The sequence below is a fragment of the Cydia strobilella genome, chromosome 18 (assembly GCF_947568885.1).
Source record: "Cydia strobilella chromosome 18, ilCydStro3.1, whole genome shotgun sequence".
NCBI lineage: Eukaryota > Metazoa > Arthropoda > Insecta > Lepidoptera > Tortricidae > Cydia > Cydia strobilella.
The window spans coordinates 10,691,306-10,714,279 of NC_086058.1; the positions used below are offsets into that span (position 1 = coordinate 10,691,306).

A 22,974-nucleotide genomic window follows, 5' to 3' on the forward strand; every position below is an offset into this window, starting at 1 on the left:
TGTTGACATGTGGACTGACATGTATTGACATCGCGTGCATGAAAAATAAATTATTATGCAAATTAAATAATTATCTTTGTAATAATACAAAATTAAAGACACAGTGTTATTAAAATATTAAACGTTTAGACCACAGCGAAATAATAATGGCGGAAAAATACATACTAACACTAGATATAGGAACTACTACGATACGTTCTTTTATATACAATTCTAAAGCCGAAACTGTTGGAAGTGCTGTTGACCAGGTATGTTTTGAGTTATTATATTAAAGCAGGCAAATAAACAAGCCAGATTTTATAATTTAAGAGTCCCAAGTTTCTATAAGCAACTGCTTATTCCCATTATTATTTCCATTTAAAAGGAGACATTGTTTCAAATTAAATAAACAATCTTTTTAAATGTTCTACTCAAGTTTTATTAGCAACGTATAAATCGTCTTGTTCACAAATGTAATAGATTTGATACTCTTAATTCCTTCGCTACATTAAAAAAAAAACAAGCTGGCAAATTTAATTATGGAGTTTGTGCAGTCAAACAAGTTTTATCGTATCAGAAAATATTTGGCTTATTGAATATTGATTGAACTAGTTATTTTTATTGCATTATTACTTCCCAACAATGGGCAGTAATGTTTAAAAAAAAAAGTATTCCTATCGGATAGTAACAAGTAACAATATTTCGGCTTGCAGGTCAAATTACACTATCCAAGTCCGGGGTTTGTGGAAATAGATCCTGAGGAGTTATGGAAATCTGTAGTACAAGTTGTGTTAATTTCAATCAAAGGTAATATGTCATTGTTTTTCAAAACATCTAATAGATTCACATTCTTGGAGTATTTCGGATATCTATTACGTCCATCAGAAATAGTGATGGTCTGCTAAAAGCCATAATATGCATCACGTTCTAAAAGGAGAAGAACTCTTGAATTTAGCCATAATGTTTTAATTTTAGTAAGTGGAGATTTTTCATTACCCAAAATTATCCAAAATTTTGTAATACTGATTGTGAAATAAAAATGAAGTAATTTATTGGGTTTGTGCACTATGTAACTCTCATTTGAGTGTGTAAAAATGTTCATTGTCCACCCTGCCTGTGAAGCCGATGGTCCTGGGTTTGAATCCCTGTAAGGGCATTTATTTGTGTGATGAGCACAGATATTTGTTCCTGAGTCATGCCATAGACATAGAGCCATATTATATATATCGTTGTCTAAGTACCCGGTCACCGTCACCAATAGGAATAGCGAGAAAACAAAAAAAGACCAAATAAAAGATGGAGAGACGAGATAGTGAACTTCGACAGATACTGGTGGAGAACAACACAGGATAGGAAGGAATGGGAAAAACTGGGGGGGCCCTTTTCCGCACATGTGACATGCAAATAATAAACCAATAATAATTGTAATTTTATGTAATTGTAAAAAAAGAAGCATGAAATAAAGGCTATTAGTATTACTAAGTACCCATAACACAAGCCTCCTTGGGCTTAACATGGGACTTAGTCAATCTGTGTATGAATGTCCTATAATGTCCTTATTTATTTATTTATTATTTATTTATATATAATTGAAAAGTGTATTTGTAGATGCCAAACTGTCGGCAGCACAAATCACAGCAATGGGCATATCCACACAGAGAAGCACATTCATCAATTGGTCTCGGGAGACAGGCAAACCATTCCATAGATTCATCACGTGGAAGGATCTCAGAGCCGACAAACTGGTCAATCAATGGAATGAATCTTATACTTGGAAGGTACTATGCAAAATTGTATTAAATTGGATTCCTATTGGAACTTATATTCTGTTGTTGTAGAGTTGTAGAGGTAGATACAATTTAAATAGACTAGCTTTTGCATGCAACTTCGTCTGCGTGGAGTTAGTAATTTGGGTAGCTTATTTTTTATCCAATCTGCTTTTTATCGATTTCTCATAGAAACTTCCACTCCCCTTTTCACCTTTTAAAGGATGAGATCTGGGATAAAAACTAACCTATGTCCAAATTTCAACTAAATCTGTGCAGCGGTTTAAGCGTGAAGAGGTAACACACAGACAGACAGACAGGCTGACTTTCGCATTTATAATATTTTAGTATGGATTAATATGGTTGGAATTATATGAATATTAGTTTTATAAAATGTGCACATAGTTTTCTCACAATGAGTGTGATGACAATTTTGGTGCGTTGAGATAAACAAAGACATAAATTTGGGTATGCAATTAAATACCTAAGTATTTATAGTTTTCTTAATAATTGAAAATTATTATAATGCAAAATGCAGGCCCATGTTACCTACAGTTTCTGTGGTCATCAAACTCGGTACTAGGTAATGCTCAAAAATATCTGAACAAGCATTACAATAGATAAGCTAGCTTAATAATAGTCTTGATTAGATATTTGTAAATACCTAATAAGGTAGGGCCAATAGGCTTTGCTAATTCATCCTACACCTAATGTCAGAAGGCTTATCCTCCTAAGGCCCAAGGTCCTCTTCAGTTCGATGAAATTTAAATCCTATTCAATTGGAACAAGGTCGATTTTGCTTTGTTTCGTTAAATTTTCCAACAACGCAATATCAACTCTATTTCCTACACTGTAGGTTCAAACTTCAGTGGCAAATTTTGGATTTTTCATTTGTATGTCTGGGCCTTAGGAGGTTAAATCAGGAGGACCACTAGTATCTCGCGGACTACCCATCCCACTCTAATGATAATTAACACAGTTAGAAAACCTATTAAGGGTAGTCTATCTCGCGCGCGAGATACTGTCGCGGCGCTCCTGTGCTAAGCCGGATTGCTTTTGGTAAACAAACCCATTATAATTTGCATACTAAACAGTAAATGACATGACAGTACGTTTGCGGCCTTTTCACTGACTTTGAACTCTATGCCAAGGTCTTAAAGTTCTAATTGCATTACATGATACGTTTATTAATACACATTGTGCTTATTTTGTAACGTCTTTTGACAAAAATAACCACTATAGGAGCTTGTCCAAATGAATTAAATATCTAATAGTCATCATCCAGATGTTTATCAATAGGGATGATGACATGTTGAATTTTAAAATAAAATCTAGTAACATAGACAGGAAATGAGCAATTTATCACAATAATGTAGATATTTGAAAATAATTCAAAAATACAGGACTTGAAAGTTTCAAAATTTAAGTAATTTTTAACTCCAAAAAAGGAAAAAAGTAAGGGTACCATGTGTACATACTATGCGTATGCTGTAATAACACGTTTTTTGCAGCTATTCAAGGCCGGCGCATACGTCTTATATTTAATAATGAGGAGTCAGAAGTTTCGAGCCGGAAGTGTCCTTAAATTCATGAACACACAGGTAAGTACTTTTTAAAATTAATTTTAATATGTACTCGACAGAAGTAGCGAAAACACAATTTTGAAATGAAGGAAATTTTCAAGAAATAATGGCTTTACGCGAGATTTGAACACACGTCTCTAAGACACCGGTCCGCCGTTTTACCAACTGAGCAACCGAGAACTACTCTTTAGTGGCGAATATTTTAGGGTGGCGCCAAGGGACATCCACCGTACCATAAACTACGTATATAATTTAATTATTGACGGCGATTGATTTGATTTGGTTTGAAGGGTCGGTAAGTCGCATGTGACACCCTTGTAATCGCAAGCATCCATAATATACCGGTTACCATCACGCGGGCCCTATGATTGTTTGCCACCGTCGTAATAAAACTACATCAAGAGTAAATATTAACACTAATAGTAATAACAGCAACAGGTAGCTAATTAGAGTAACTTAATGTTTTTGTAAACGGGTTTATTTATAAGAGGCTCATTATAGTTCATTACCTATGTGATAACATATTTCGTAATTATAAAGTTTCGTGTCTTCGAATCGTAAATCGAATGTCCCATTCTAAACTGCGCTATAACTCAAGGAGTTAAGACTGATTATTGAACAATGATAAAATGTACTTCGTTACTTAATAAATAATAATTATAAGTTGTTTTGTTGTGACACATGTCTTGTGACCGCGCAAGGTTCATTGAAAGGGCACTGATGACGTCAAAAATATGAATACATCTTTCTTCTTGTTGCAAATGGGTAAGGTGCAAAATTGTAAACATGAATATGAGGTAAACCATACATGTTTACGCGTTCATTTGTATTTTAATGTTCGTAAATTATACATGACTTTTACACCTTTGTTCAGATAAATATTATGTACCTACTACACCCCATTATTCTGCATAGGTAGGTAGAGGTACGTATTTGAAAAAGGATTTTTAGTACCTATGTATTTTGTTTTAATAGTACCTATGTATGTTAAGAGGAAAGCTAGGGGACGGCCGTTTCTCCATACAAACGTAGTTCCCATTTTCCTCTCTGGATATTGACATTATGGAAAATATTTTTACGTTATTTACTACGTTTGACTTTTTTAGATTTGTTCATTATTGTAAAATTTCATTGTTGTCAGGAGCGTAAAACAGATTTGATACAATTTTTCAAATGCTCCTAATTCATATAATAATTCAAAAATCGAAAAAAAAATCAGACGTAGGGACATAGCTGTGGTTGATATTATAGTACAGCAAATTGTGTTGAAATATTTTCAATAATGTTAATGTAGCCGCCGTGCAGGTCTCGATGACTCAAATAAAAAGGCTTCGATTTGAAGTTAACTAATGTAATCTTCCAAAGATACTGGTTACATACAAGGGTTTCTTAACTAAACGGTTAAATGTAGGAGTGGTGGTTATTGTATGGAGGCTGATGAAAGAGAGATTTGTCGAAATTGAACGGTAAAAAGGTTGTTTAAATTTAGGTGCCTCTAATTGGCCGCGATACATAATATGTGGAGCGCTCCTATATATTGGTGTTATTAGACAAGCCTCCGAATACTAGTCGAGCCCGACGGCTGCGTTTAGCTACTGCATAGAGAATATTTTATACAATACTAAGTTGCATTCGCTACAGTTAATATCCAGAGAGGAAAATGAGGACTACGTTTGTATGAAAAGGCGATTTAACAACGAAGCGCGCTAAAATAGGTGACGCGCTCTTATATGCCTGGGCCACACTAACCTCGGGAAACGCCGTTGATTATCGCGATAATTCCAGTGTAGCCGTATGAAAGACGTCCAACTAACGCGATAATCAACGGCGTTTCCCGTTATATTCATATTCATATTTATTTATTGCATCCATGGTACACAGGTGTTACATATATAATAGTTTCACATGGGCCCTGGTAGGGCAAGGCAATTATCTTAAATCTAAAGATTAATTTATATATGTACATTATATTTGACAGTGTCTTATTTAACTTTTAATAATTTCATAGTTGTATTATATAATATATAGTTATTTCTAAAGTCAATAACTGATTTTATTTTACCAAAATTTATAAAATTAAATATACAATAATAATATACATGCTTAAAACGATTGTAAGTTTATGTCAAAAATATCGATACCTATATAATGTCAATTTCAAGCTTAAATTAAAAATTGTAAAATGAGACATGTCCAATAAATACACTAAACTACAAAAGAATTACATTTCATCTTCCAAAAAATCTTTAAGCCTATAACAACACTTATTAATTAAAAAGTCCTTTAACTGCTTATTGAATAGCGTTTCTGATGTCTGCAATTTAATGTCGTCGCTGATTTTATTATAAATTTTGATGGCCATCATTTTTGGGCTTGATTTATGTAGCTTTAGTACAGAACTTGTCGGTGGCGCCAGGTTATTCTTAAATCTACTTTCAAAACGTCGAGGACGGTCGGCAATTTTTGGAAAGAATTCCGGGTGTTTCCTGACAAATTTGCAGATTTCTAAAATGTACATTGATGTTAATGTCAAAATTTTGTATTTAATAAAGTAGGGTCTACATTCGTCGGAGTCTGTAGTGTTGGCGAGTATTCGTATGCATTTTTTTGAAGGACAAATAGATCATTTATGTCAGTACTGTTTCTCCATAGAATTATCCCGTAACTGAGCCATGAGGAAGCATAGGCGTAGTAGGCAGTCAAAGCGCATTAAAAGTTTTTTTTTTTTAATTTTTTTAATTCTCTAATTACATACCTATATATAAAACTGGACATTTTGTTTTTGATTTTATTTAGATGTGATTTCCAGTTGATGTGAGAATCTATGTCTATTCCAAGGAGGGTCAGTGTGGCTCCGGCACGCAGCATTATAAATTTGCATATCTACTGCAGAAACTGAAGAAATAAGAAGTGATTTTGGAAAATTCAATTCCTAAGGGCGTAAAAATAGAGGATAAAAGTGTGTAGAAGTTTTATTTTAAGCTAGGAACTTAAAACTTCGCACAAAGGTATTTTATTGAATTGAAATAGAAGAGAAGTCATTTTAATAGCGTTTTTGAAGCGTGAAATTCAAAAAAATTATGGGATATCGATCCTAAACGGTTACTTTTTTAAATTTGCCGCATTTTTCTACTAACAAAGCTGGCTGGCTTGCTAGAGTATATTATTAGGAAAACAGGTTAAACCAAGAGATATTGTCAAAAAAAACTCTTTTTTAACAAGTTTCGGAAAAGTAGAGTTTGTAATGCTGGGGCCACACTAACGGGAAACGCGTTAATTCGACGTTTTTCATATGGCCACATTGGGATTATCGCGGTAATCAACGGCGTCTCCCGCCGTTTCCCGTTAGTGCGGCCCCGGCATAAGCGACTGACGGACATTATACCGTAACACTGGAACTGCGCGCGATCATTTCACAGTCGCTTATGCAACGTGTGACGTGAGAAATGCGACAATGATCGTTGTGACCCGTATTGTAATCGAATCTGGCTCAGAGCCTTTGTTGGGTGCACTATGTACATGTAAAGTGTGCCCATGCGGTCTGACATACCACATTCTTATATCACTATTTTCATTTCCATTGGGCAATTGATATCCTTGGACTCCTGGATTAATACATTATTATGATATAGCGCCGACACTTGGGTCGGCATTATTCTGAGGCGAGTCCATTTCGTGGTAAACACTGCAAATATGTTTTTTTAATTTTCCTTGTAATGCTAGTATGTAAGTTTGTAACGAAAATAAATGATTTATGATTTATATTTTTCAAACTGGAAATCATCCCCATTCATTTTTCACACAGGCGTGTGATATATGTTGACAACAAAACTTAAGCAAATCTATGCTAGATCTATCTATTCGTCTCGTATGTAAATAAAATAGAACTAGACTTATATTGATATGGGATACGGGATATGGACCGTGATTACCTTTTGTATTGTTTTCGAGCTCCCGATATTTCGATGCAGTTACATGCATCTTGTTCACGGGTAACTGAGGATAGCGGGTGGGTGTCAAAGTTGTGTAGACCGCGCTCGGTCTACCCTCATTCGCGCTCGTCGGCGTTCGCTTTCAACGTTGGTAACGTCCGGTCGCATTCACAGATTCACACTCGTTAGCCTGGTCGCGTTCACACTCGTTGGTCTGTCTGTTCAAACACACTACACCAATGTAAGTAGGTAGTGAAACTAACCGTGAATCATTTAAAACTGTTAAAATAGAACTAGTTGTGTGGAATCTAGTCTTGATAATATCTAAAAACCGGCATATACACGTGTACATAAAAAAAGCCGTAACAATCAAGTATTTTATTACTACTGGCTCTGTGAGCTGTAGACCTCAAGGGCTCGAGAACCCCCGTGCCATCGCCATTTTTGAAAAATTTCCAAAAACTGAATTGACAAAAAAATGTAAGTATATAATATAATTATCGAACCCGACACACCTCACCAAGTTTCACAAAAATCGGCTGAGAAATGCGACCTGTAGAGGAGAATATCCGGACATACGAAATAATTTTTGCCCAAGCTGAAACGGAGACCTTCGCTTTCGTTCGGTCAATTATGATTTTTTTTTTTCAAATAAGGATATGATTGTATCTAATCATGCTCAGTCAATTTTACACCATTACTATTTTAAATTAGTAGGCTAATCACTCTTATCACTTATCAGTCACAGGCCTCGTAACTTCTGAATCTTCAGATAAATGTTTTTTTTAAAAGTAGGTATGGTAATCCTTTTATTGTTTTTGGGAGGAGGATTTTTGCCAATGAAGACGTTTCACGACATACTTACGATAAAAATGTTCATTGTATAACAATTTTGATTTTGCGAAAGGATTACGTTGGGCACCTAAAACAACAAACATTTATAGATAGAGTTAAACCAAGAAAAGTCTGCAGAGTTTGACAGCACACGCAGTGCAGGTGTTATTTTAAACGTCAAACTTCTATTTGAATTGCACTTTTTTTGGGCTAACTCTATGGTTGTTTTTTTAGACTACCTTAAGGCTAAGCTGGGCGTTACAAAACATCGCGCCGCTGAAAGAAGCTGCGAAAAGGGATGACGTCATGTTCGGGACATTGGACACTTGGCTGTTGCACAAACTTACAGGTACCCAAAATTTTACAAAATTTTGTGCAGGTATGAATACCGTGTGTAAGTTTTTTCCATGCGTCTCGCTCGTACTCGCATATTAGTGAGTGCTGCTTGGTTGCGTTTTGAGTGTCGTTCGATTCGATAAATATAATTTTCTAAAAGCGGTAATTAAAGCGCCATTATTCCCCAACTTCCCCTCAAGAAACCTTAATTATTTCAAATCCTACGTGTTGGTAATACCTACACCAATATGAAATGGTATTTTAATTAAATATCGATTAAGGCGAATTTATATACTTACTAAAGGCTAATTTAGGGTATGTAATTTTACCAATCCTTTTTCCAATTTCGAGGTTTGTATCTAACTCAAGTTTCCTCTAAACTTGCTTGTCTGCTGTAAAAATTCCACGAACTTTTGCCGTGACACGTGACACCGACATCGACACCATTCGAAATACTGGTTTTGCTTGTTATAATTTATTACACTGTTTTACACGTATTTTATGCGTTCTTCGACTCGACGCTGACATGCCCTTGAGTGGATTTCGATTGAAATATGAATCTCAAAAGTAAGAACAAATTTAGAAGCGACGAAAGAGTTTGTAGACGATCTTACCTGATACACGGTCTTCTCCACATTGACTTTATCGTCTGTTTCTTGCTGTAAGTTATAGAATGTACCATCAGCCGCAAAAGTGCATGGCGACTTATCAATGAATTCATTTATAATTTCTCCATGCAATTTCGCAGCTCACTGTACCAATCCAGTGCCCTTAGGTCAAGATCATTACCTTATTACTTATTTAAGTTTATTTGTTATAAAAGTTACCTTTTTTGTGTTAGTATTACCTGACACACAACTGCCAGGTTAGACTGCCCGGTTGCCCATGCCTTGGAATTCAGCCAGCTAGCCCATTTTCATACCCTGATGGTATTTTACTTGGTCTAACATTTTATTAATCTACAACAGGAGGCAAAATTCACGTGTCGGACGTTTCATCAGCGTCAGCCACTGGTTTCTTCGACCCTTTCTGCATGGAATGGGGCGGTTGGGCATTATCCCTCTTCAAAATACCGCGCAGTGTACTACCCACCATAGTGGACACGGCGGGCAAGCACTTCGGGACCACTACGCCTGATATATGGGGGCATGCGATACCTATCATAAGCTGTGTAAGTATAGCGTTGGTAGGAGTTTAGGAGCGTGCTGCCTAGTGGGTATTATAGATACGGCGGGCATGCCCTTCCAAAAATATAAGGTCCACGGTAAGTGTATCTTAAGAGTATCGTTGTTAGTGTTTGGAACGTCCGACACCGATCAGCGATCATAACTTGTGTACCTATATCGTATGCAAACGGTATCAATGTTCATTTCTTATATAAAATATCCATTTAACATATCTACATGCAGATTTCAAAAACGAATAATCTTTTTAATTATCTATACCTACGTGGCTACGTGAGGCTAAAGTGCGGGATAATTTATAGCCAATTAAATGACGATCACACACGGCAATTTAATTACAGTTAAACGTTACGTAACCTATTATTACGACTTCGTATTTTCCTGTTCTATGTATACTGTATCTTGAAATAGATAGCGACAGCCAAAGTGGTCAAATAAATAGCAACACACCTATAATGCCATAGGCTTGTTGGTATATATTTGGCCACCTCCCCGCCGTGTAGGTATTTGAAATTGACTGTACCTATACCTTTATCAATGTAAGGGACATGTGTATCACTTACAAATCTGTTTAATCACGTAGACGCCCTCGATTCCTTGCATTCTCGTTCCGCACTAATTTGAATAATGAATACAGATTGGCGGGTCGAGTATCTTCGTGAGTAAACAGATTAATATGTACGTACCTACGTACATCTGGATATTCTGGATCTCTATTCTACCCTTATAACTTGTACGCAAACATATATTACAGGTACTCGAATCGAAACGAAAGTCGAAGAAAGATTCGTGCCTGGAATTTGACTGCCAAAGTAGATGTCGCTTTACGGCTCCGTACATTATGGCTGTCAAAAGTTGACATTTGACAATTAAGTTACCACAAAATTTAGTTCGGTTGTCAAACTCGTGGGCAATATACTTTCTTAGACTCCTACAATCAATAATTCTTTGCTCGCTTACGTATAAGCTTTAGCTAAGCACAAGAAAAACTTTTTTTTTTGTTCATAACCAGTACAAATAAGGGAGCCTCTCACATATTAACGTACCTATATTCTTATTGCATCGTCAGCTACTGCCTCGAAGCTCAGGGTCCGCTTAAATCTATCCAAGTACTCCAGATTAATTTCCCTATTTTCTAAGTGTAAGAGTTATCTAAATCAATTTCTTTACAGATGGCCGACCAAACAGCATCGATGTGGGGTTCCTGCTGCTTCGAAGTCGGAGACGTGAAGCTCACCATGGGCACGGGCACCTTCTTCAATATAAACACGGGTTCCGTGCCCCACGCCAACGTGGCCGGTCTGTACCCCATCGTGGGCTGGAGGCTGGGGGATGAGCTGGTGTACTCTGCTGAGGGTTCTAACAACGATACTGCCTCCATTATCAAGTGGGCTCAGAACTTAGGTAAGTAACTGGCCATGTGAAATTTTGTGTAGCTTTGAGGTCCGGTGGGCTATTTAACATGAGGACGTGTAATAGTCAGGATGACCGTTTGAAGCATACTCGCTTTTCATATCTACAGGGGAAAAAATAAAGTCTACTCAAATCTCAGGTTCGATCAATGAATTAAAACAAGTCTAACCTACTTTTCAGACACCAGTAATATTATTAAGATTAATTAGCTATCTAATGCAATACAAAGTACATTATTTGTTGCATCATCGTCAACTTTCTTAAATATATGTAATTTCGAACTGTGAATAATACGTTTACTGAACAATGTAACATACAAACTCGTACCACGCATCAAAACAGTCTACCACAACAATCTTGTTTATCAAACAAAGGGTTCCATACCATTACGCAAAAAACGGCAAAAAAACCGGCCAAGTGCGAGTCGGACTCGCGCACCGAGGGTTCCGTACTTTTTAGTATTTGTTGTTATAGCGGCAACAGAAATACATCATCTGTAAAAATTTCAACCGATACCGCCTGGTGACAGACAGACAGACGGACAGACAGACAGACGGACAGACGGACAGTCGGACAGACGGACAGCGGAGTCTTAGTACGAGGGTCCCGTTTTTACCCTTTGGGTACGGAACCCCAAAAAGCGAGAAATACGCGGGGCACAATTCATTTCTTATTGTACAAACATGTCGCTAATTTTTATTTTAACACTCAGTAAATTCGCAAAACTTTTGCTTTGTCTGCATGCGAGTTTCGCCTGATGTTTACCAGAAATTTCACAAAAGTTGCTAACGAGAACGGTTATTGTTAAATTTTGATGCTACTTCACTTTCATTTAAACTAAGCATTGTATTTTTATTTGTTTACGGGTGATATTCCACCTGTCCAATTTCTTTATCCAAATTTATTGCGTCTCACTCTCTCATTAAGCAAAACGTGAGACAAAATACACATTGGACCAAGATATTGGACAGATGGAATCTCTTCTTCTTCTTATCCTGTTACCTTCTGCTGGGGTGTAGGGCTCGAATCTTATTCTTCCATTGACTCCGGTCCTGGTCAGCTTGGGTAACCTCCTACCACCCCATCCCCAATACACCCAGCTCTGGCTCCACAGAACGGCGGCCAAGTAGATTTAGGGCGGCCATGTTTCCGTTTGCCGGGCATCTTCCAGGTCAGGACCACTTTGGTTAGGTGGGTGTCAGATTTCCTGAGGATATGCCCAATCCAATGCCATTTCGGCGTCTGGATCTCCTTGTGTACGGCGGATGTTTGCACAGATGGAATACCACTCTTAACTGTGATAAAAGTTCTTGGCTTTATTATTTCCTAACATTGTTTCTTTATTTCCAGGTCTGTTTGACAACCCTCAGGACTCAGCAAGCATTGCTGAATCAGTTCCAGACACCGATGGAGTCTACTTTATCCCAGCATTCAGTGGATTAGGGGTAAGAATAAACACAATCACACATCTCAACGTATCGTCTTCCATCGAAAGGATTATGGACATTGCGAACTCTGGACGTTCTGGCAGCCTTAAAATTATAACATCCAGTAATCAGTTATACTAATGTATAACTGACATGTATGACTAAGTGTTTCTAAAAATGATGCACAAATCATAGGTCCCTGTAACTCCTGTAAGCGTCATTGCCGGCGAGGAGTTTTCCTAAGAAAAAGATATCCCACCAAAAACATTTTCATGTAAAATGTTGCCAAGACGAAACCGTAAGGATCGCACTGTTAAAAAGTTATCAGATCTCTTGTAGAGCCAATCTTCTAACTCTACAAGCCCTAACTTCACAAACTCTACACCTTAGTCAAATTATGTGGCTTGGCAGTTTACTTATGATGTCATTAGTCCACTACTAATGACATCATATCCCGAAAATTTTGTTTATATGGTATAATCCAAACCAAAGTTATGAGGGTTCATAAAAACGACGAAGCGCTTCGAGAAAAGGTAGGTAATGCCCTTGCGCTTCGCTTTACTCGTCTTGGCGGGCAGATTTGCCTCCTAAAATATTACATTCTCATCGCTATTCATTTATCACCGCCACTTTAACCTAAAGCTCATTTTTTCCAGGCGCCATATAACGACGGCTCAGCGGCTTCAGGGTTCGTGGGCATGAAGCCATCGACGACTAAAGCGCACCTAGTGAGGGCAGTTTTGGAGTCTCTCGCGTTTCGAATAGCGCAGCTGTATTACTGCGTGCGCGAGGAGAACAACTATCGGTTCAACATTATCAGGTATAAATGACTCATTTCCAACAGCGAATCTGGCGTACACTGGGACTTCCAAACGAATGTTAAAATCGACGAATTTTTCCTTTATATCTTAAAAAGAGATACAGTAGTACCTATTCCCTAAGAAATATGACCTCGGTCCCTTTAAAGCAAGAGTGAATAGGCTATTACTGAACCGGTGAGCTCCATCTTAGGCTCCGTCTTCACTTTCCATCGGGTGTGACCGGGGTCAATCGCCAATCAGTTTATATATTAAAAAAACATTTCCAGAGTGGACGGTGGCGTGTCAAACAACGACTTCATCGCACAGTTGGTGGCGGACCTGACCGGGCTGCGTGTGGAGCGGCCCGTGCACACCGAGATGTCCTCACTCGGCTGCGCGCACGTCGTGGGGCTGCAACTAGGTACTACATAATACATACATTGATAGTTTTAGGATCGGTTGCACCAAACCCTCTGTCACCGTTAAAACGTTCGCTAAATGTTTTTGTATAGGAAGTTTTATAGCTCATTGCTGAGTGACGTTGGTGCAACTGTCCCTCAGAGTTGACGGTGTCCAACAGCGACTTCAGCGAACAGATACTGGCGGACTTGACAAAAAAATAATGGTTCTAACTTTCTACAATTTCGACGAATTTCGTTACAAATTAAGTTTCACCTCTTAGACATTCAACACGATCGGGCCAAGAATGTATAAATACATAACGTCGTCGACTTTTTACAATCTTGTCAAAAACATTTTTAAGGAAATCTCGGACCCCCAGATATTGAATTTGTCACCAACTTAATTTTGAAGTGTGGCTGAAAACCTTATTTTACAGCTTTTCCGAGATATATCATATTTTCCATAAAAACGGTTATTTGGTTATTATAAGATTTATAAAATTTTAACGCTGTTATTAAAAAAACTGTGTACCTCGTTACAGGTATATGGAAATCCAAAGCGGAGCTAAAATCAATGCGCACAGTTGCCTGCGTATTCAATCCACGGCCGCACGTCAGAAAAGCATACGACGTCACATTCACCCGCTGGGAGGACGCCGTGAAACGCATGTGCGGTTGGTACACAGCTAACAAGTCTCAACAGAGTCTCTCCACAGTCTCAGACTCGAGTAGTAGTTCGGTAACCCCACAAAACAGCTTCAAGGTACCTTCGAGAAGAAACGGTAAGTACACATAGCGGTGGCTTTTCTACTTGCTGGCGCTGCTCGTCGCGTGCCTGCCTATAATTAGGTGATATATATCTTGCCCTGAAGTTTTTAGATTGATACGTGAGGATACACTTAACAGTGATAACCCTATTGACCCTATAGGGCAAATAGCACCAACCACAGTTAACAGACTGATCAACGTCACGCAGCAGAGATATATGAAACTTCCCATACAATAAAATGTTGCGAAAGCTTTTAACGGTGACAGACGGTTTGGTGCAACCGACCCTCACTCTATAGAGAGCATTCCACGAAATGGTCTAGCGTTATTCCGTAAAAACGTGTAATATCTAAAGATTTATAGTTATAGGAGTTTCTCATTCTGTGACAATGAATGATATATGATAAAGAATATGCTCAGAATATAATAATCGACTTAAACCGCTGTTTTTTTTAAATACGAAATAAACGCGTTTGTACTGGACAACCCGTGGAATTGCTTCATTAGTACGTTTTTTAAGATATGCGAATTTTACTAGGATTTGTAAAATTCTGACTATTCTAGTTTTTTAGATATAGCGCAGTGCAGCGTAAGCTTACATATAAAGGGTCATGCCGGATTTTGCTGTTTTACACGTAGCTTGTAAGTGTTTTGAGGTTATAATATAAGAATATACAGGCAAATATCAGCAGCAGTACCATTTAATCATGTAATTAGTTTTTTTAAATTAAGCCTATTCCTTTAAAATTGAAGCGGTGGTTAGAGGCCGTCTTAAATGTGATAATCAATCAATATCAAACATTTGTTGTCTCAAAATTTACAGATTAAGTAGAAGACATTATATATAATGTAAATTAGCCTAAACTAAAATGAAAATGCCCATATAACTATGAATGTTCGCTGTTATCGAGTTGCCCACTATTATTGTACATATTGGGATTAATGGATAAATCATCTTCACAAAACTAGGTTGTATTGAGCTAGATTTTAACTCTAAAAATGCAGCTAAACATAAGTCACTGATAAAGAAATGGGAGAAGTTGATTGTGTGTACAGGGTCGAGTGGAGGAAACGAGGGGAGGCCTTTGCCCAGCAGTGGGACACTAAATTAGGCTAGTAAAAAAAAAATTGTGTGTTAGTGCATTAAACGACTGTTCCCAAATGGGAACATGGAATAGATAAATATCTACAGAACGGATTTACCGATTGCCATAAAGTAAATAAATAAAAATATACCAGCGATGCTTCTAAGATATATTTCCACTCACTGTGGGCGTTCCACAATTTTTGTTTTCTTTTTTTAAGCGTTTAGATATGAAAGTACAAATTGGAATCGAAAGAGCACGTGAATCTCAGGAGAAATTAAATAAATAAAAATCCGTAAAATCGTAAACCGGCTTGTGTAGCATTGGGTTTCTCCACGGGTTTTATTATTCTTACCATAGGCTGTGCAATTTACCAGTCAGGGCTTAATGCTATACTAATAAATAATACTTACTGTGACAATGCAGCTAGCTTGCTCACTTGGCCAAAACATGACAGAGGCATAACTAGAACTAGGAACACATTTGTTTTTTATAAACCCTGATTTTTAAGTAGATTTCGAGGTATCACCGGATTTGTCGAAGCCGAATCGCCTTATAAAATACTGTAAGAACTAGAATAGTCAAACCAAGGCGCCATCTGATCAAAGAATCGAATTTTCGTGATTTTCGAGGCACGTTTTTTCCTTAAACTGTATCCATCTATTACGGAGTTATATCTATCTTTAATAGTTTGAAGTACGAAAGTTCATCGGCTCAAGCTTATTCGGCATCTCTATGAATGCGGTGATAGACGCTTTAATCAATGTCACCAAAGTCAGTTCAGTTGCCAGTTTTATAAACGCCTACAAAATTAACATGCAAAAGTTTCATTTCGACTTCAAGTTAGTGACTTTTTTGTATTTGTATTAATTAGTAACATCGGGCGTTTTTAAAACGACTCCAACGCTTATTAGGTAAAAAATTACAATTGTTTGCTAACTAGTAGATTTACCATTCGATGTAGATACTTATAAGAATGTATTTTTAGTTTTTTACGATTTGGCAGCTTGAGCGGTATTTTTTGTGTCCGTAATATTTCAAGTGGTGTGGTGGAAATTATCGATTGGGTTCAAGGATATTTGTATTATAAACCATAAATAGATATGTGTAAAGTACCTCAGCAACCTGCATATGTGTAAGCATTCAGTTACCTGCTACATAGACTGCTATGGGTTACATCCATGAAAAAATATTTTGTACAGTTTCTGGGGTACAATAGATAGCGGTTTATTAGAAACATTTGAATCTCAAGGAAAGTAGAATCAATTGAAATCTTCCAAAAAAATCATGCATGTAGCTAATTGGTCTGGTCTGGAATATGGACATTACATCACAATGTTTATTTACAATATTTAATGTACACTATTAACCCCATATTTTTAAAAACGCAGCCTCATGACATTTTAAACATAATTAAAAAGTTATGAAGAATCGCGTTAGCCTACGCTCAGAAAATGCACTTCTTTGCAATTTATGCTCAAAATATTGTATTAAACCGATAGTAAAAAGACAAATGTATGAAACAGCCAATTTTTTTCGTGATTTCGTGGTTGGTCCCATAGTAAAAGTTACTCAGTAAAAAACCCAAAACCTCCCTGGCAACGGGAATGCAGTTATTTTTAGCCACCCTGTATATTGATTCAGTTATAGGGTTAATGTATGTAGGGTCAGGTGGGGTAAATATAAGACACGGTTAAAAATAGACAGTTTTTAAAACTCAAAAACTTATTATGTTTCGTTCCTATTTCATTTAAAAATAAGTCTACACACAAGGTTTCTTTTTAAATAGAATAGGAATGAAATAGAATAAGTTTTTACCCGTGTCATACATTTACCTGACTCTACATCAAAATTATGAATAATTTTGAATTATAGTTGGAAGATTTTACCTATAGGCTCTCCAAACATTTTTACCCGAAGATCACGGCCAAACCTTCGCTTCCTTTTACGGATTGTAAATAACTTGTCTCTCTCTCTCTCTCTCTCTTTGGCCGGATTCGGCCCGCGGGCGGTACTGCGAAGACCCCTGTTTTACTATTTATTGTAGTGATTATTCAATGGCTTAATAAATCTAAAAATGCACATTTGCTATTTAAAACCCCTTGCCATTAATTTAAGTTCAGACTCAGATCAACAAAAAAATATACTAAAGTAATAGTAGATTGTAGTAATAATTGATACTGTATGTAGATTAAAAGGAATGGTGATTGTATATTAGTGTAAATATATAGTGTAAACGTGAGTTCAATTGGTTATATCCTGATTTGAATAATCCATCCATCTCGTGTTTAAATAAGGGTAGGTAGGTAGAATAGATTCATGCTTTTATCACGTGTGAGAGAGACAGCGATATGCACTTAGATAGTGATGTCTCGATCGCACAACGGCAAGCAGCCTGCGTAGATCGCGTTAGAGACCACAAATGACACTTCAAACATGGGGTATATAAGACTGACATTCGATTGTCCTTTATGTAGTGTTAGCCCAGATAAGGGTTTGTAAAATAAAGATGGAAATATTAAAAACTGGATTGTGATAGAGCTAGACCAAGATAAGTCTGCAGCGATTTTGATAGTCCAGACAGTGCATGTGTTATTTTAAACGTCAAACTTCTATGAAATTATTTTGATAGTCCAGACAGTGCATGTGTTATTTTAAACGTCAAACTTCTATGAAATCATTTTGATAGTCCAGACAGTGCATGTGTTATTTTAAACGTCAAACTTCTATGAAATCATTTTGATAGTCCAGACAGTGCATGTGTTATTTTAAACGTCAAACTTCTATGAATTCATTTTGATAGTCCAGACAGTGCATGTGTTCTTTTAAACGTCAAACTTCTATGAAATCATTTTGATAGTCCAGACAGTGCATGTGTTATTTTAAACTTCAAACTTCTATGAAATCATTTTGATAGTCCAGACAGTGCATGTGTTATTTTAAACGTCAAACTTCTATGAAATCATTTTGATAGTCCAGACAGTGCATGTGTTATTTTAAACGTCAAACTTCTATGAAATCATTTTGATAGTCCAGACAGTGCATGTGTTATTTTAAACGTCAAACTTCTATGAAATCATTTTGATAGTCCATACAGTGCATGTGTTATTTTAAACGTCAAACTTCTATGAAATCATTTTGATAGTCCATACAGTGCATGTGTTATTTTAAACGTCAAACTTCTATGAAATCATTTTGATAGTCCAGACAGTGCATGTGTTATTTTAAACGTCAAACTTTTATGTAATCATTTTGATAGTCCAGACAGTGCATGTGTTATTTTAAACGTCAAACTTCTATGAAATCATTTGATAGTCCAGACAGTGCATGTGTTATTTTAAACGTCAAACTTCTATGAAATCATTTTGATAGTCCAGACAGTGCATGTGTTATTTTAAACGTCAAACTTCTATGAAATCATTTTGATAGTCCAGACAGTGCATGTGTTATTTTAAACGTCAAATTTCTATGAAATTATTAGGAATTAAACGAACTTACCTGTAAGTGAAGTTATATTCTAATTATATCAGCAGTATCAGCTGCACAAATTTCGAAATGATCTATAAAAACTTGTAGTAGGTGCCATCATGTAGCCTTCAATCATGACTAATTCAGAGTAAAAAAAACAACGAGAATTCACACTTTTGTATCAGATTTCCGAATGCACAACTTCTGAGTTCCCGCGTGAGACATTTGTCACCTCATTGTCGTTTGTCGTGCTGTCGTTGTCGTTATCTTGGTCTAACTCTAAGTATTAATTCCGCCGAATTTAAGAGTCATAATTGTGTTTACATTACATTACCTTTTGAATCCACGAATGGTTAACTGGTTACATTATCAAAGTTACCATCAATATTAACTTGTTTTTTGATTGTCAAGCGTTGCAAATTCCATTGGTGGATCAATAGAAAAAATACGTTTATTGTCTGGTATTCTTCGTTCAAATTCTTAAAATTCTAAAGTTAGAATTAGATATGGAGTACGGAAGAAATAAGTACAAATCCATACTTGTTTAGTTTGTTTTTCAACAACTTGTCACAGTTTTACGAAGTTGAAACCTTGAGCCTCTGTTATTTTTAATTTAAAAAATAACAATTAAAGTGTGGTTTTACCGTGAATCGATTATACAATATAACGGTCATTGCGCTAGTTTTCGGCCAGCTCTAGTTTTCGTCCACGTGACGAAATTTGAATATAAAAGTACATTGCTGCACAAATTTGGACTTATTGCAATCCTTAATGTCTGAATAATATATCTATCTACATAAAATGATATTTCGCAAGTAGCAAATTAAAAATGAAATATATTATTTGCTAATCCGCCAAGTGGACGAAAACTAGAGCATGGGCGGAAACTAGCACAATGACCCTACGCTACGTATTGAACGTCACTAAATTCTAGTCAGCTTTATGTTAAATTGTTAATTATGTTAACTCTTTAAAATACAAATATATTAAACATATTAATAACTCATTATTTTAAATACGCGAGTGACCCGTTATTTATATGTTTAATATGGCTGTGTCTCACGGAAGTTTTGTTATTAGAAATGAGAAATGTAGTACACAATGTTTGCCGTTTGGGTAAGGCAGAATTTAAATTAACATAATAATTTACGCATCAATAAAGCTGAAATTTATTTATGTAAATTGGTTTGTTATACCTACATGAAAAACCTGTACTATATATTCCTTTTTAAAACTGCCAAAACGCCAAAAAACTAAATACGGCCAAACCATGGGATATATAGGTGGGATATGCACCAACATTTGGTAATTGATTAGTATTCCTATTCCTGCTGAAACGATATGTAAGAACAGTTTTTTTAATTAATTGGTACCTTTCTATTATTGAATGTTACAGCGCGTGGTGGTGTTATTCTTAAGTATATTAAAAAGATTGCAATATGAAATCCTTTCACTGAAGTTAACTTTAGAAAATCCAAAAGTCAGTTCAGGTTAGTGTATTTAATTGATATGATTTTGACCTCGTATTGTATAAGTTATCATTAATAGTAGTTCATGTGACTGCTACATAATGAAAGGCATTAAAATACGAATGTGGTAATAGGACCACACGAGTGTTTAAATGCCAATTATGTACAGTTACATACCTACACTATTTTATCTACACACATATTATAAACCTTCTATGATATATTCACTAACGTCATATCACAGCCAACATTGGGGCATCGTTGCTCTCATTTTCACATTTTACACGAAACTTTTACTATAGTTACTTTCAAAACAACAAAACAAATGATTTTTTTACAACTAATTAAAAGATAAACTGTACGTCAAATGGCGGCAAATGAAAACTTTTTCACGCATCCGTAGTTTTTTTAAATTAAGAGACAAACTAGAGTCGGGGTCGATTGCCATATCGTTCGACACCAACTAGCAAGCGAGATTTGTCGCAATTGTATGCAATTGACATTTCATTTCGAATAAAACGTCATCTCGATATTAGAATAGGGGTCTAATCAAATTGCCCTTTTTTTTCAGAGATGTTCGAAATTTGATTGTCATTGAATACCTACTTACGTAATAGATTTTGATATAATAATGAAGCTATTAAAACATTTTCACAGATAAGAAATTTGCAGTAACGAAACAGTTTATCTTAATATTGGCCATTATTTACGGATTTTGAAGGCATCATATGTAGAGGGTTTATGATATGTGTGTAGATAAAAAATATTATCTTGCCTGGAGTAGATCAGATGTTTGTACGGATTATTGGTTGCGTTTTGATTATCTTAGTTATTTGTAACCGTAGTCTCTTCTTCTGTACAGAGTAATTAAAACGATGTATATAAGTCTCTTTAACCTATTGTAATGATATCTATTTAAATAATATGTCAAACGGTAGGTAGGTATTCATGATGTGGATGCCCAGAAAACATAATAAGAACAGATGTAGGTAACGTAATTTTATAATTGTATTATCAATAAATTACATCCGTCAGTCATTCGTAAATATGTATAAATGTATGTATGCTTATCTAAATAAAATATGTGTATGTGTTTCTGATTGACACTGGTTTGGTAGAAAAGCGTATGTCATCTTGGTGTTTTGTAAAAAAAAGTACAAAACAAATTCTAAATACAATTACACCAACGATAATTATGTACATTTAATAATTATGGATATTACAATTTACATTATAGATTTAAAGTCAAGATGCAGATACATGTATTTGGTACGAGTTGAAGATGTATAAAAATAAAATTCTCAGCACACACATATATTCAAGATCAGAAAACATTGGGAAATATATTACCTACTATTAATATTATATTTCGGTAAAAATGCATTTCATATTAGTTTATGCAGTTTTTAGGTCATAAAGATACATATATGTAAATATTAATGCACTGCTCTTCTTGTTATAATATTTATATAGGCTGAATATCATATAATTATTATAATATAAGTTAGATAAATCTAGATGACAATATATTGTTTTACCATTTAGTAATACGACTTTTTACCTAAATGCTCAACATTTTATGATTGATATTTATTGTAATCATGTTTAATTTATACATCGTTTTATTTTTTGTGTTTGGTAGAATTTATTTTAGAAGGTTGTTTAAGGGTTGCAATGTAGTGGAAGGTGTATTATAATTAGTAATGTTCCTCAGATTTTGTTATCACATTATTGTTGAAATTATATATTTTGAAAATAAAAGTTGACATGACAAATAATTTATTTTAGTTATCTTTTGATACCTTCTTTAAAACACTAAAAACATTATTTCTTTATATTCCTAAAAACGACTTCCATAAGTAATTTTGAATAGGTGTAGTACTATTAATAGTACCTATTTAAAACGCGATTACATATCATCATCATATGATTAGGTATTAATAAACCTGTTAATTTAAATATGGCGCCTAAAACTGCCGTTCAATTGAAAATAATAAAAAAAAAAAATTAAAATAATTTTTGCGACATCAGTTTTCTGGTGTATAACACTTTAAACTCTCGCGTTTTGTCCACATAATTAAAACAATACAATATATTTAACGCCATTAACACAATTAATAATAATATAATTAGTAACGGGTACAAATTGTCTTCAACTCGGGGACCAGTGATTCAGATGTTGAAACCAAGGAATTTATCTTCGGACCAGTGTGCCGATATTGTTAGTGTTGCGTGTCGTGCTACGGACACTAAACAAAACACTGAAACGTCGGAAAAAAGGTAAATTAATAATAAAATTTAATCGCTTTAATGATATTAATTAAGTTTTCTGGTGTGTCATTTGTTCCGGTGCATGATTCGGTATATTCCCCCGGAACCGCTGAAATAGTAGGTACACCTTTTGTTCAGAAATCAGTGGCCGCAATGGTTTCCGCACGCGAGCCACGAACAAGCTGAAGTGCACGTAATTGTCCTATGGAACGGATGAAAGGCTTACCTTTCCAGAAAGCGAAGATTACCTTCTTTTTT

General features: G+C 35.6%; 1 protein-coding gene across 1 annotated transcript; it reads left to right on the forward strand.

Moving 5' to 3' along the window:
• Window positions 1-2: 2 nt before the first annotated feature.
• Window positions 3-22,227, forward strand: LOC134749192 (putative glycerol kinase 5). Its single transcript, XM_063684057.1, has 11 exons — window positions 3-248; window positions 693-786; window positions 1,588-1,757; window positions 3,257-3,346; window positions 8,329-8,443; window positions 9,399-9,601; window positions 10,787-11,018; window positions 12,378-12,472; window positions 13,111-13,274; window positions 13,542-13,675; window positions 14,198-22,227. Exons 1-11 carry the CDS (start codon window positions 147-149, stop codon window positions 14,449-14,451), a joined length of 1,653 nt encoding a protein of 550 aa, XP_063540127.1. The 5' UTR covers window positions 3-146; the 3' UTR covers window positions 14,452-22,227.
• The last annotated feature ends 747 nt before the right edge of the window (window positions 22,228-22,974 follow it).

Excerpts from the sequence above, each read along its gene's own strand:
- LOC134749192 (XM_063684057.1), top strand. The coding sequence starts at position 147 with ATGGCGGAAAAATACATACTAACACTAGATATAGGAACTACTACGATA. Across the intron at positions 249-692 it reads TTGGAAGTGCTGTTGACCAG|GTCAAATTACACTATCCAAG; the intron begins GTATGTTTTGAG and ends TTCGGCTTGCAG. Across the intron at positions 13,275-13,541 it reads TATCGGTTCAACATTATCAG|AGTGGACGGTGGCGTGTCAA; the intron begins GTATAAATGACT and ends AAACATTTCCAG.